At 45.8% G+C, this 15,425-nt stretch overlaps 1 protein-coding gene across 4 annotated transcripts in view; it reads left to right on the top strand.

Annotated features, from left to right (window-relative positions):
• The window catches only part of VPS13D (vacuolar protein sorting 13 homolog D), a 132,692-nt gene that overhangs the window by 25,162 nt on the left and 92,105 nt on the right, over positions 1-15,425 (top strand). For 2 of the 4 annotated variants that reach the window (XM_060276154.1, XM_060276153.1), the window contains exons 20-29: positions 1,357-1,505; positions 2,507-3,550; positions 7,262-7,352; positions 8,248-8,374; positions 10,735-10,915; positions 11,855-12,037; positions 13,349-13,568; positions 13,938-14,148; positions 14,377-14,548; positions 15,196-15,302. In XM_060276154.1, coding sequence (XP_060132137.1) covers positions 1,357-1,505; positions 2,507-3,550; positions 7,262-7,352; positions 8,248-8,374; positions 10,735-10,915; positions 11,855-12,037; positions 13,349-13,568; positions 13,938-14,148; positions 14,377-14,548; positions 15,196-15,302 — 2,485 coding nt within the window. Of the gene's footprint in view, positions 1-1,356; positions 1,506-2,506; positions 3,551-7,261; positions 7,353-8,247; positions 8,375-10,734; positions 10,916-11,854; positions 12,038-12,151; positions 12,200-13,345; positions 13,569-13,937; positions 14,149-14,376; positions 14,549-15,195; positions 15,303-15,425 lie in introns of all 4 variants that reach the window. The other 2 variants (XM_060276152.1, XM_035120294.2) reach the window with 2 other exon arrangements.

Here is a 15,425-nt window from a genome sequence, read left to right as displayed (position 1 = left end):
TATAGCTTCTTCCCATTTTGAAGTAATTTTAGACACACAAGATTCCAGCTGCTTACTGGTTATTAATAGGTTCACAGAGCTTGGCATGGCTTTGTATTTCCAGAGGATTCTGGAAATATTCCATATTTCCAGAGGATTCTGGAAAGAGAAGATAGTCAAAGGCAACTGACTTTGACTGTCATCTCTTCCCAGAAACCTCTGGAACTTTCAGGGCTGTGGGTGAGCATGGTCTTCTGTTCGTACTGGGCTATGGTTAGTAGGGGGGGGGGAGACTTCTGCTGCTGCTTCTTTTAACTTTTGCAAACCTCAGCATGGACAAAAGCCCCAGTAATGAGAATTGTGTGCTGCCGAACGTTGGAAAATTCAGGACATGCAAAAATTCAGGAAGTACTTCTTCACAGCTCATACAATGGTACCTCTGGTTATGAACGCTTCGGGTTATGCACGCTTTGGGTTACGAGCTCCGCTAACCCAGAAGTAGTTGCTTCCAGTTGCGAACTTTGCCTCAGGATGCGAGCGGAAGTCGTGCGCCAGAGGCGCGTGCGCAGCGGAACGCGCCATTAGCGAAAGCGTGCCTCAGGATAAGAACAATTTCAATTTAAGAACGGACTCCCAGAACTAATTAAGTTCGTAACCAGTGGTACCACTAGTTAAAGTGTAGTTAAAGTGTGGAATTTGCTCCCATGAGATGTTGTGGCGGACACAAATTTGGATGCCTTTAGAAGAGAATTAGACAATTTCATGGGGGATCAGGCTATCAGTTACTACCATCTGCGAATGGCTGTACCTGTTGCTGGGAATTCCAGGTGGGGAGAGGTCTCTTGTGCTCAGGTTCTACCTGTGGGATTCCCATAGACCTCTGGTTGGCCACTGTGAGAACAGGGTGTTGGACCAGATGGGCCTTTGGCCTGATCCAGCAGGGCTCTTCTTTGGTTCTTACCGAGTGGATTTGTGAACACCTAATCACTAATTTGCATAATGCAAGCTGTTACGGGTTGTAGCAGGCAGCACCTATTCAGCATGTGAGTTTGAACAACAGAATTGGAATCAAGGTTTCCATCTTGGCTGGTGAAGCTGCTACCTATAGCCTGGAGTGTTTTTATCGTGTTTTTACTATTCTGCTGGGAGCTGCCCAGAGTGGCTGGGGAAACCCAGCCAGGTAGGCGGGGTATCAATAAAATTGTTGTTGTTGTTGTTGTTGTTGTTGTTGTTGTTCTTCTTCTTCTTCTTCTTCTTCTTCTTCTTCTTCTTCTTCTTCTTCTTAGGGATGACCCATCTCTGGTCCTTATCATAACGCATAATGTGATTGTTAATCCAGATCTTAATAACATTGAACACATGTCTCCTTAATTGCAGCGTTTCATATTTTGAATAATGCTACTATCCAGTTCAAATTGGAGAAGATTCCAGTAGAGAGAGATTCAGAGTTGGCCTTTTCCATGAACGATGATGTTGAAATTTCAAGCCTTATGCGGATCGAGGGGAAATTTGTCAATCCTCTGCGGGTAGAGTACACTTCTGTTTCTAATTTTGGGTAGTGGTCCTCCTGCTAGAGATGACTATGTTGCCATTGGTTGGTTGGTTCTTCCATGATTCTCAGTGGTACATATGCTGCATTTAAAAAATATTATTATTATTATTTATTTGTTATTGATTATATTTATATACCACTCTTCATCCAAAGATCTCAGGGAGGTTCACAAAATAAAAAAATACAGGATAAAAGCACAAAATAAACAGTTAAAACAAATCAAAACAAAAACCCCCAACACATTTAAAATACTGTAGAGTGGTCCCTGTGCGATAACCTTTATCTCCTCTCCTTCTATTTTGTTGTAATTCACAAAGTGGCCTCTCTCTGTGTGGGGCAGTTTCAAGCACCTGCAATAAAAGTATGGCCCTGCCAGCATACTGTCCTCTAGCTGATTTAGTAGCATGGAGTTTAGTGTGACTAATAATTTAACAAGGGATGTTCGGAAGAAACTCCCCTTATGCATTTACAGAATGATACTGCTTCCAGGCTAATGTACGTGCTGGCCATAATTCTTCGCTGATGGTACTTCTACCATACTGCAGGTGTAGAGAGCTCTTTCTCACTAGGCCTGGGACTTGCAGCCATAGTTAGGCTCTTCTTCTCCTGGTCCGGGAGCCCATCACTGCTGGGCTAATGCCTCCAAGTTGCCTAGTCAGGAAACTCTTCAAGTAGAGGTCAGGAAACTCTTCAAGTAGAGGTCAGGAAACTCTTCATGAGGTGTTTTCTGTCTTGATAAGTTGGAGACATTAGTCCAGCAGTAATTGGGTCCCTTTATCCAGCAGAGGATGGTAGGTTCCAGTGAACCATCTTTGCCCCACTTCTTTGTGTTCACTGAAGAAGTGGGGAGAATTTCATCTGAACAGCCCTACTCTCATGCCAGAAGAAGCATGATACATGTGGTTGAGAGTATCACCAGACTTCTTGAAACTCAGTTTCCAAAGTGTTTTACAATGCACATCTTTTCCCTTACAGGTGGTGCTGGCAAAACATGTGTATGAGCAAGTCTTGCAAACCCTTGACAACTTAGTTTGCAATGAAGATTTGACCAAGCCACCATCCAGCTTTCCATCCTCCCCGTATCCCAGCTCCAGCTCCCCATCAGTATCGCTGTGCAGCATGAGCACGGACTTTTCCATCGACAGGAAGGAAAACGGGCTCTTCAGTCACTCTAGCTTTTCTGCATCTTCGAACAAATTTGTGCCTGTCAAGGAAGTGGCACAGTCCTTTACTCAAATACAAGCCACCTTTCACATTTCAGAGCTCCAGGTTCAGCTGAGTGGTGACCTTACGCTTGGGGCACAAGGCCTGGTTAGCTTGAAATTTCAGGATTTTGACGTTGAGTTTGCCAAGGACCACCCTCATACCTTATCCATTCAGATTGCCTTACGTTCTCTGCTAATGGAGGATCTTCTGGAGAAGAATCCCGACTCTCTGTATAAGAACCTCATGGTGTCACGCGGAGCACCCAAAGCATCCAGTTTAGCACACAAGGAGTACCTTTCCCAGTCTTGTCCGTCCGTGTCTAATGTGGAATATCCAGACATGCCCCGTTCCCTCCCTTCTCATATGGAGGAAGCTCCTAATGTCTTCCAGCTGTATCAGCGGCCCACCTGCGTCTCCCACAGAAAGCACAAAGAAGATGCAGACTCGGGCTATCCGTTAACACCGCCCCCTTCTCCCACCGCTGAAAGGACAGCTACGCCTTGCGGGAAGAGCGACTTTGACGATTCCTTGGTCCACATCAACATGTTGCTGGTGGACAAGAAGCACCCGGAGTTCTCTTCTAGTTACGGCAGAATCAACCGCATTGTGGATGTTGACTTTAACTGTTTGGATGTTTTGATAACACTGCAAACTTGGGTGGTGATACTGGACTTCTTTGGGATTGGGTCCACTGCTGAGAATCACAGCTTGAAGTCACAGCCTGAAGATGTGCAGCATACCGTTAAATCGGAGGCAAACATATTGTCAGCCTCAGAAGGCCAGGACTCTCTGAACACCAAACTGGATCTGAAGGTATGAGAGGGGCAGGGGGTCCTGTTTGTCTTCATAAATTATGTCTTCATGCAGTGACTACTTGCCAGGGTGTCTCTTTGGCAAGTAGGACTCCCAGTAGACTCTTCTGTGTTGCCACTTTGGAGAAGTGTTGTATCCAGGGTTGTATCCAATGCTAATCATACTCAGAGTAGACCTATTGACGTTTAGGGACATGGCCAAGAGTTACTTCCATTTCATTGGGTCTACTACTCTTGAGTAGAGCTTTGTTGGATTCAAACCAGGAGCTTCACTTCTCTAAGGTAAAAAAGGTAAAGGGACCCCTGACCGTTAGGTCCAGTCGCGGACGACTCTGGGGTTGTGGCGCTCATCTTGCTTTACTGGCCGAGGGAGCTGACGTTTGTTTGCCGACAGTTTTTCCAGGTCATGTGGCCAGCATGACTAAGCTGCTTCTGGCGAACGGAAACGCTATAAACAGCAAAATAAATGAAAGAAAAGTGGCTTTCCTCCAAGCTCTGCACTTGTCAGATATCTTGTGACAGAGGCAGAATCCAGTAAGCCAGTGCATCATGTGGTTTGCTCTTGCATAGCTGATTTTTAAAAAGAAATAAAACAGCTGGTGCCATGGATGGGTAGGAGATGGATTCAGACTGTGGCGCGAGGTGTCATACAATCTTTGTTCCTCTTTTGGGCCTGAATGGAATCATCACATTTTCTGCCTACTATTTGGAATGGCCTCCCCTTGCCAACTGACAGGAGCAAAGGGTTGAAGCACTCCTCATTCCATCTCATTGTGCTTTTCATGTTGGCTGTTTATTACAAGGACAACTGCATGTCATGCCTGGTTTGACCCTCACTTGCACAGAAGTTTGGAGAAGAGAATAAACTTCTGCTGGCTCTTCTGTTCTCCAAACTTGTATGCAGGTGGGAATAATTTGCCTCGCTTCCAAGTCAAGCATGAATGTAGGCTGTTGTTGACTAGGCAAATCAATATGTGTGTAAGTTTGTATTTGTTTTTTGAGTAGGCATTCAGATGTACTTCAAAACATACTTCTGATTGTTCAGATGACAAAGGTTCTGAAGGATAGTTGGAGGCATGAAGGTTGGCTTGATTCAGACATCATGCCAAACCATTGTTAAAGGAGATTTATCCTTTGCTGTGTCAGTTTGCAAACTGTGGCTGCAATTAGCTCTCAGTGCAGAATCAGAAACTATGGTTTGACGTGGCTTTGTTAACCATGGTTTGTTTATGATTTGGTGTAATATAATAATAATAATAATAATAATAATAATAATAATAATAATAATAATTTATTATTTATACCCCGCCCATCTGGCCGGGTTCCCCCAGCCACTCTGGGCGGCTTCCAACAAAACAGAAATTCTAAAACACAGAAATCCATCAAACATTAAAATACAGAGATCCATCAAACATTAAAAGCTTCCCTAAACAGGGCTGCCTTGAGATGCCTTCTAAAGGTCTGGTAGTTGTTGTTCTCTTTGACCTCTAGTGGGAGGGCATTCCACAGGGTGGGAGCCACTACCGAGAAGGCCCTCTGCCTGGTTCCCTGTAACTTGGCTTCTCGTAGTGAGGGAACCGCCAGAAGGCCCCCGGAGCTGGACCTCAGTGTCCGGGCAGAACGATGGGGGTGGAGACGCTCCTTCAGGTATACCGGACCGAGGCCGTTTAGGGCTTTAAAGGTCAACACCAACACTTTGAATTGTGCTCGGAAACGTACTGGGAGCCAATGTAGGTCTTTCAGGACCGGTGTTATGTGGTCTCGGCGGCCGCTCCCAGTCACCAGTCTAGCTGCCGCATTCTGGATTAGTTGTAGTTTCCGGGTCACTTTCAAAGGTAGCCCCACGTAGAGCGCATTGCAGTAGTCCAAGCGGGAGATAACTAGAGCATGCACCACTCTGGAGAGACAGTCAGTGGGCAGGTAGGGACTCAGCCTGCGTACCAGATGGAGCTGATAAACAGCTGCCTTGGACACCGAGTTGACCTGTGCCTCCATGGACAGCTGCGAGTCTAAAATGACTCCCAGGCTGCGCACCTGGTCTTTCAGGGGCACAGTTACCCCATTCAGGACCAGGGAGTCCTCCACACCCGTCCGCCTCCTGTCCCCCACAAACAATACTTCTGTCTTGTCAGGATTCAATCTCAATCTGTTAGCCGCCATCCATCCTCCAACCGCCTCCAAGCACTCACACAGGACCTTCACCGCCTTCACTGGTTCTGATTTAAAAGAGAGGTAGAGCTGGGTATCATCAGCATACTGATGGACACCCAGCCCAAACCTCCTGATGATCTCTCCCAGCGGCTGCATATAGATGTTAAAAAGCATGGGGAAGAGGACAGAACCCTGAGGCACCCCACAAGTGAGAGCCCAGGGGTCTGAACACTCATCCCCCACCACCACTTTCTGAACACGGCCCAGGAGGAAGGCGCGGAACCACTGCATGACAGTGCCCCCAGCTCCCAAGCCCTCTAGACGGTCCAGAAGGATGTTATGGTCGATGGTGTCAAAAGCCGCTGAGAGATCCAGCAGAACAAGGAAACAGCTCTTACCTTTGTCCCTAGCCCGCCGGAGATCATCGACCAGTGCGACCAAGGCAGTTTCAGTCCCATGATGAGGCCTGAATCCTGACTGGAAGGGATCCAAATGGTCCGCTTCTTCCAGGCGTGCCTGGAGTTGTTCAGCAACCACTCGCTCAATCACCTTGCCCAAGAATGGAAGATTTGAGACTGGGTGATAGTTGGCCATATTGGCCGGATCTAAAGATGGTTTTTTTAGAAGCGGTTTAATAACCGCCTCTTTCAGCGGGTCTGGGAAGGCTCCCTCATGGAGAGAGGCATTTACCAACCCGCGAAGCCCATCGCCCAGCCCTTCCCGGCTAGCTTTTATAAGCCAGGATGGGCAAGGATCAAGGAGACAGGTGGTTGGTGTAGTGTCTTAATACTGACAAGCCGTTGTTGTAGCTGTCCCTCTGTTTCTGGAGACCACTGAACCTGGACCTGTGAGCTGGATATTTGGGGAAGCATCATAGCTCTGTGGCAGAACATCTGCTATGCATGCAAAAGAAAGCCTTAGGTTCAATCTCTAGCATCTCCAGGTAGGGGTGAGAAAATGTCCCCTGTCAGAATTCTTGGTCATTATAAGGCAGTTTCCTATGTTCCTCTGGTTGCCAAGCAATTGGAAGTTGAAAGCAGAGAAACAACTGTAATCCATGGTTTGCCTGGCCTTTTTTTAAAAGAAGAAGAAGAAGAAGAAGAAGAAGAAGAAAAAGGCCAGACAAACCATGGATTACAGTTGTTTCTCTGCTTTCAACTTCCAATTGCTTGGCAACCAGAGGAACATAGGAAACTGCCTTATAATGACCAAGAATTCTGACGGGACATTTTCTCACCCCTACCTGGAGTTTGGATTCTGAACTGTGGTTGATACAGTCAACAGCCAGGGTAGTGTTTGAATTTAGACTTCCTGTCAAAGTAACTCTTAGACCCAGTATGTAGCCAGCTATATGGTAAGGCACATTCCACTGGACGTGTCTCTTACCTGTATTGCTAGCTCCTGTTACCTTCTAGATGTCCTGAATCTCTATCTCATAAGGATGACCTTTAAAATGTGCCTTGAGAAATAATATTCAGGATGAATGAAGGCTTGTAGCACTTGGAAGAAAAAGGTCATACATCTGAGCATGTTTCCAGTCTCATCCTTTCTGCTTTATTAGGTGCATTCCCTCTCCTTAGTTCTGAATAAGACGACCAATGAACTTGCTAAAGCGAATGTATCTAAACTGGCCACTCATGTGGAAATGATTGGTGAGTGTGAGTTACCTACACTTCTTGCAGGGTGGGGATATGATTATAGAAACAAGAGTTGTGTTTCGGGATGATTTTCACACTTGGGAATCACTGCCGGCCTTGCTCCCCCCGGCCACATACGTCCCTTTTGGAGTTGCTAAATATCCAATTTGCCAAGCAGAAAACCGGAGGACGGGAACATGCAGCTGGATTTGGTGATGAGACTCAGATCATCAAATTCATGGCTTTTTGACATCCGGCAAAGAGCAAATATGTCCCAGTTTGCACGTATCATTAAACCGTAGTTAATTTAGTTAAGCACAAGCAGAAACCAAGGTGTGTGGCCTTCCTGGAGTGGCAAAGTGGGAGACTTGCCAAGAAGGCACTTCAGAGCAGCATGTAAAACACAGCTAAAAATGACCTGCTGGCTGATAAAATTGGCTCTGAGCTGCTGGTGAACATTGGGCATTCTATTAGCAAGAAAATCCTTTGGTCTTGCTTTGCTTGTTTATGTGGTACATAATTGAAGAAGTACATTATGAAAGCAAAGACAACATCAGCTATTATTAGCTTGGTATGGTAGATTCACCTATCAGGGCTTTACTAGTTTTGAAAACCCAGCCCCCTTCCTCCTTTTCCATTATGTATCTTATCAAGGAAGAGGCTTTTATTTTTATTTTTGGCTTCCTCAAAATCCTGATTCCTTCCCCTGTTGTGGGGTGCTGAGCAAGAGGGAGTTGAGAGTTACAGCTTGATTATTGCTGTCAGCCAGAGAGAGCACCGTGAAACTTCCACCTTCAATTTCTCATAACCCACATCTGGTCTCACCTCTATGGCCCCTTTTACCGGCTTTAAATTAGCTGCCAGTGAATGCTCACTCGCGTGGTGTCTGAACCGTCTTTTGTTCTTGTAGAAGGAGATCTGGCCCTTCAAGGGAGCCTTGGAAGCCTATCTCTCAGTGATCTCACCTCCCATGGAGAGTTGTACAGGGAACGTTTCACTACCAGCGGCGAAGAGGCACTCATCTTTCAGATCTACAAGTAGGTGATGGAGACGTTGCTGTTTGGCTAGGCCACTTCAGCATGATCAGGAGGATTCCACTGATGCTTCCAAACCAGGTGTGGGGAGCCTTTGGCCCTCCAGGTGTTGCCCCATGAAGCACAGCCAGTGAGCAGGGATGATGGGAGTTGTAGAGCCCTAAGGCTCACCACACATGTTTCAGACCAAACCAGACCCAATCAAATTAAAATATATTAGATTTATGTGTGGAGTTTATAGAGGTTTTCCCTGAGAGTGACATCATGTTGTTGTTGTTTAGTCGTTTAGTCGTGTCCGACTCTTCGTGACCCCATGGACCATAGCACGCCAGGCACTCCTGTCTTGCACTGCCTCCCGCAGTTTGGTCAAACTCATGTTCGTAGCTTCGAGAACACTGTCCAACCATCATGTTACATCATGTTACATCATGTTACCAATAGCTTAAAATGTGGTTCTTTTTATTTTTTATTTTTTTAAATAACAAGATTTATATAGTGCCCTTCAGAAAAAGATCTCAGAGCAGTTCTTCACCTGTAGTCTGGTCTATCCTTCCACGTGAGCACTCCATCACTTCATTCCAACCTCATTCCTCAGGAGCGATGTCACTGGAAGCCAACATTAGCCTTGTCATTTGCGAGTTTCTGCCAGCCTGCTCCCTGAGGTCCTCTGCAGAGACCTGGTGCATATCCTGCTAATATCTGATCCTGTGGCTTTGCCCAGGCTTGGGAATGCCTTCTCCTGGGAAATCCCTTCAGCTCCCTCAAGGCTGAAGACATTTGTTGTTCAGGCCTGCCTCTGACATCATCATTTTCAGCGCCTGCCAGTTTTGCTTGTTTTCCTAGCTGTTACTTGGTTCACATCATCTGCCAGGTTGTGTCTGTGCGTTTCATTTTTGTTTAGTTTTTTATATTTTACTTGGAACCCAAAACGTTGTGAGCTGCTTTGGGCACCTCATTTTTAAACATCTTCAAATGCACTCACTGCTGGCAATTACATCTTTTCAAGAGCATAATAGGCATCCCCAAACTGCGGCCCTCCAGATGTTTTGGCCTACAACTCCCATGATCCCTAACTGGCAGGACCAGTGATCAGGGAAGATGGAAATTGTAGTCCAAAACATCTGGAGGGCCGGAGTTTGGGGATGCCTGCCATAGCATCAAGGAGAGTCCCTGCCTTCTACAATGTGCTTTATGATCAGGCTTCCTTCAGAATTATCATAGCTCAGTTGGATAGAGTGTGGTGCTTATAGCGCCAAGGTTGCAGGTTCAATCCCCATATGGGACAGCTGCATATTCCTGCATTGCAGAGGGTTGGACTAGATGATCCTCAGGGTCGCTTCTGTGGGAATGTTAAGGATAATAGGAAAGGATATATTGGATAAGTATCCTTCCTTCACTCACGCTAGTAAGTGATGTAGCAGAGCAGAATCCCCTCAATAGAGCTGGAAGCTTGTTTGCAGATTCGTTTGAATCTCTTAGTTAAGTTTATTTCCTGGTGTCCCCTTTAATCCCTCTTAAAGACACAAGAGTTCTTTCTGAGTAAAGTAGCAAAAAGTTTACTCACATTTCAGTTCACAATTTGATCCATGAAAGGCAGGTTTTTCTTAGTAGTTGCACAAACAAAGTGCGAGTTCATTTCATAGGGAGACTGAGCTCATGTGCTGCTGGCTGAGAGCCAGCAGACAGCAAAATTGCATTAATACAACAAAATGACTGCAGGAGAGCAGCAACAAGGCAGCAAGAATCAAGACTGAGACTGAGAAAATGGCTGCATGACTCAGCTCTTTTATGGAGTCAGCCAGAGCCATGCCCATCTCCCAGGTCACATGCAGGGGGAGGATGCTGCAGACCAGTATAACAGGATGTTACACTGACTGGATGTCCCCCTGTCTTTGCCCACTCTAGGGGAGTGGGCATTTGACTGTACCAAGATTACATCCCACAGCTTCTGACTCCACAGTTCTACGATTAGAAGCACAGGGGTACCGCAGGACTTTCCTGTTGCTGTACTAAGCCTCAGGGTTTGAAACTTGCCGTTGCTTTCTGAGCACCTAAGGTTTAGAACAGTAGGAACAAATTTCCATGTTCTTAGCTGTCGGGGAAGGGCTCATCACCTGAAATTCTGCTGGATGTTGAGCTCAATGTAACACCAGAATATCTTGTTGCTTGCTCTAGAAGGGGGGGGGGGGTAGAGAACAAATTTCACAGTGAGCCAAGATACGTTGGTCTGTTTGACTCCCGCTCATATTGAGGAAGAAGAGAAAAGTATCTGATAACGAAGATGTCATCTGGTGTAGCCAGGTGACCACGGTACATCTGAGCACTTTTGAGTGGCGCACACTGAATGTCTCGTTTCCCACAAGGTATGGCCGGCCCGATCCCTTGCTGCAGAGAGGCTGTGATATGCGTGTCAGCCTACAAATGGCATCGGTGCAGTATGTCCACACTCAGCGCTTTCAAGCAGAAGTGGTGTCTTTCATTCAGCATTTCACTCAGCTGCAGGATGTCTTGGGGCGGCAGAGAGCAGCAATCCAGGGACAGACGGTATGCTTTATAACCTTCCTTTCAGCTTGCAGGAGATGCCTTCCTTCTGAAACACGAGGACCCTCCAAAGGTTACCAGAGGCTTCTCTGCGATTTGAGAGGCCTCCTTGCGATAGCCCTACCGAAAACCTTGAGGCTTTCCCTGCCCTGGGCAGCCAAGGATTATAAAACACAGTTTTATTATCAAAATTGCATGCATCATAATGGTGGCCCTACGAAAGTAGCTTGTGGAATTTCAGAAGATTGAGTTTGAATGTCCACAACATTTTCCAAGCAAGCAGAATTAGAAATCAGGGCAGCCTACAACAAAACATAGCGAGCCGGCGCATTATTTTGTCATCTGTTCCCCAAACAAAAACTGTGATTTGAGAGCTAGACCTATAAACGATGAGCTCTCCCTTTTTCTCCTATTGCCCCAAAGCACCCCCTTTGGGGTTTTTGAGTGTTTTTGGAGAGATTTTGCTTCAGCTCAGATGCGCCTAGAGTATTTCAGAAGTAAGGGGTCCATGGCTTGGCTTTTGAAAAACGGGGGATCTGTGGTACTTAGCTAATTGGGAACCACTGGTATAGACAATGCAGGGTAAATGAACCAATGGTGTGAGCTGATCTAAGGCAGCTTCCTGTGTTTAGAAACTTGTGGGAAACTTTGTGTCAAACAGTTTTGTGTAATTTTTTTTGTAGTATGGTATTTTAATAGTGATACTTCCCAAGGTGTAGAATTCAGGCAGACTTGGAAGGAACAAAGCTTTTTGGCCATGAGAATTTTTGGTGAGATTGACTGAAGCAATGCAGGTTTTCAGCATTGCGGGAGTAGCAAAAAAGAATTGCTTGATTTTATGTAAAATCTTTACTCTTCTGTACTTTTTTGGGGAGAGGCCTAGCAAACGTAACCCATGACGTTAATAGGGCGTCTTTTGAACAAGCTCTATCTTCCCCTAAGGTACGGGATCAGGCCCAGCGAGGCACCAGAGTCCTTCTGGACATCGAAGCTGGCGCTCCTGTCCTCCTCATTCCTGAAAGCTCCAGATCCAACCATCTTATTGTAGCCAATCTCGGGAAACTGAAAGTCAAGAACCGGTTCCTCTTTGCAGGTACCCCTGGTACCTTTTCACTAAAAGATAAGGTAAGACTAATGTACTTGCCTTCACTGTTCTGTACATTGCAGTCGAGCTCAGGAGAGAGTAAACATGCATTTGTTTTGAAATATTTCTGTCCCCTTTTTCTTTCCCCCCCCGAGGACTCAATTTTGCAAGGCGGTGTCTACAAGGATCGTATTCTCTGTGAGGTATCTCCGAGCATCCTTCCTTGCAGAGGTGTTTGTGCTGAGAACCCACGTGGAATTCAGCTACTATGCACATTTCATTCAAAACACGGTGTCCATATTTCTAAAACTACTACCGATGCTGATATAATAATTGACACGATTATTGCTGCAGCAATTAGTTGCAGAATTCCATAAGGGTTGGTTTGGAATTATAGCTTGCGGTGTTCTTTTGCCGTGCCTTTTTAAAGTGCTCTTCAGAAGTGCCTCACCTTCTTTGCAGGTGTCAGTGGAAAGTGGGTGCCAGCTTGTGGTGTAATTCAATGTTCACAGGCATAACGTATCTCCATCTATGTCCCCCATCACCTGTTTTGCCTGGAGTAAGGAGGTGTTGCGCAGCCATCCTTGCTTCTGGGCAGCATACTGTAGAGACGGGTGTCATAGGGTGACAACTGATAGGAAGTGTTTGTGGAGTGGGCAGAGGGTATCTTCAGCTGCAGCTGCTTTTCAGGAAGAACATGCACTTCCAGTAAGGGTCTGCATCACAGGAGTGAGAATTGCTCCTTGTATATGGAATATTTCATTTGTCATGATATAGCTGAGCTTTTGCTGGCCTGGTTCCTTCCTGACTAAAACTCCCATCAGAACTTGCTAGTACAGCTGTGCTGGCTGGCGATGTAGGGAGTTGTAGCCCAAAACAGTGGAGGCTGGTCCTTTATGACAAATGGGGCACTGCCCCACCAACCTCAGCTTGCTCCCACCTGCCAGCCCTTCTCACTTAGCAGCCAGTTCACTGCCTGCCACATTCTTCCTTCTTGCTCTCACTTTTGCCCTTGTGGAACTCGGCAGGGAGGAGGATAGGTAGAAAAGTAGACTTAGCTAACTTTGGCCTGTCATTGACTCTGCCTTCACCTACTGTTAGCTGTCCTCCCTAGAGGGAGAGGATCAATGAGACTGTCGGTCCAGTTCTCTCCAATGGACATCAGCTATCACTGGTCAAAAACATCTGAAGAGGACCAGGTTAGCAGTTCAAACCCAACTAGTAGCTAGAGAAATAAACAACAAGGACATTTCCCTTTATGGATGTATTTAAAAAAAACATAAAAAAACTTGTGGCCCATTGCTTCGAACAGTGAATTTCCCTAACTTTGGACTATCCCCCATTTTTAGCAGGATTCCGTTCAGTTTTCTTCGCCACTGGGAACCCCAAAGCACAGCATGAAGAAAACAGCAAGCACTGATGAGTCCAAGACGGCATCATGTTCCTCTGAAGGGTTGTTCATGAAACTGTCCTCTTCTGGACCAAACCTGAGTCGGCTAAAAAGTGACCCAGGAGCAAGTGCTTTGGCTAAGCCACCAAAGATGACCACTTTGCCAGTCCCGGACAGTCCTGGTAAGTTGGAGAGAGCTGGACCAACAGACTCATTGATCTTATTCTCCTGTTCATTTTGTGTTGGTTCTATTCAGATTGGCTACCACTGATGTGGTAAGTTATCCAACAGTCAGGGTGGTCTGGATATGTACCCTGCTCAATGTAGATTTTGAAAGGGTTTTTTGTGGAGCTGTATTTTTGATAGCAAACCCTCCCACCATGGTGCTTAAGTGTGTAACCGAAGAGGGTTAACTCCAAATGGTAAGCATCCTTCACTTGGAGATGGCTTAGAACCGGCCCTTACGATGTAGAGCAATGCTCTGTAGCAAAGAGCACTTTTTGCAGAGCTGGGCAGGGAAAGTAAAATAATTCTGGATTGATCTCTTGCAGAGGAACAAATGTGCCTGCTGGACTGCATCGTGGTTGACCTGCAGGACATGGATATTTTTGCTGCTGAAAGGTACTCAAGAGAATATTCGAAAGCTACGGAAGATGCGAGTGCTGATCTGGTCTTCCCATCCTTCATTGTCAGGCAGACAAGGGGGAGCCTCTTGACTGAACCCTTCAGGCTGAAGTTGCAAGTAGAAAGAAACTTGGACAAGTGAGTTATGTGACACTGTGATTCCACATTCACCAGGGTGCCCCCCCCCTCCTAAGTTAAGTTCACTTGCATTGGGAAGATTTCAGCTTGTCTTTATGTGGCAGTTTTTCATATATACTTGTGAAGTTTATAAGATCACTTTTCAAACGTTTTCATTAAGTTAGTGTTGAAGAACAGCTTCACGATGCCGAGACATCGCGATGACTCGTGTGCATTTTTCTTTTGTAGGGAGATAAATCACGCGGTACCCGATATATCTGTTCATGGCATCTTGTCGTCAGTGCATTGTTCCCTGGATTTGAGTAAATATAAACTAATTCGTGGACTCTTGGAAAATAATCTTGGGGAGCCGATAGAAGAATTCATGCGGCCTTATGACTTACAGGACCCAAGAATACATGTGAGAGGAGTGCTCTTTTGCAGTTGAAAAATCTGTCCTGAAATATTTGCATTGTGTTAAGATATAATATAGGCCAGGGGTGGGGAACCTCAGGCTCTCTGGGCCAAATGTGGCCCTCTCAGCCACACCCCTTCACTGGCTCTGCTCCACAACCTCCTTGAATGCTTTTGCCTGGCTGGAATATGTTTCTGGACTCTGGCAATGCCTCTTGCTTCCTTGGACAGAGGATGGAGAGGGGCATATGAATAAGTGTAAAAACTAACCTACAGTACAAAGGTAAAAATCACGTTTACACTTATCGTTTCACCTGCTTTTTCCTCCGGCCCTGCCTACCACTGGCCGTTAGAAGGCTCTCTTGACTAATAAAGGAAAATATTGGTTGGAGAGAGAGGAAGATTCTGAATGTTGAGGCTCTATCAGGGCATAGGAGTCACATTGAAACGCTTGTTACTGAGTGTGTAGGTGTGGAGAATTTCAGTGGACTGAGAGGTGTGGCGATGAGGTGGAACACAAGTGGGGCTGCCATAAGCAAAGATTGTGATCCTTCAACTTGGGAGTTGTTCAGAAAATGTTGTGTGCAGTGCAACATGTGGATAGGAAACTGGAATCCTTCTCTGCAACCGTTTTTGTTCGTTTCTCCTTTTTAGACTGTGTTGAGTGGTGAAGTGTACACTTGTGTGTCTTTCCTAATTGACATGGTCAATGTAAGTCTGGAACTCACTAATCCTCAGGGGAAGGAAGGCTCATTAGCCAGGTACGTTTTCCCACCCTTTCAAGAGAGAGAAAATCTTCTTTACTGCATTTGATTTTTCTTATCTGGTTGCTTTTTATTTTTTCCATTTTTCTCCATGCAAGAAATGAATGATAAAGGACACGA

This window comes from Zootoca vivipara, chromosome 6 (genome assembly GCF_963506605.1).
Source record: "Zootoca vivipara chromosome 6, rZooViv1.1, whole genome shotgun sequence".
Classification (NCBI taxonomy): domain Eukaryota; kingdom Metazoa; phylum Chordata; class Lepidosauria; order Squamata; family Lacertidae; genus Zootoca; species Zootoca vivipara.
The sequence above is the reverse complement of the archived record's forward strand: the minus strand, read 5'-3'. Positions and strand labels throughout refer to the sequence as shown.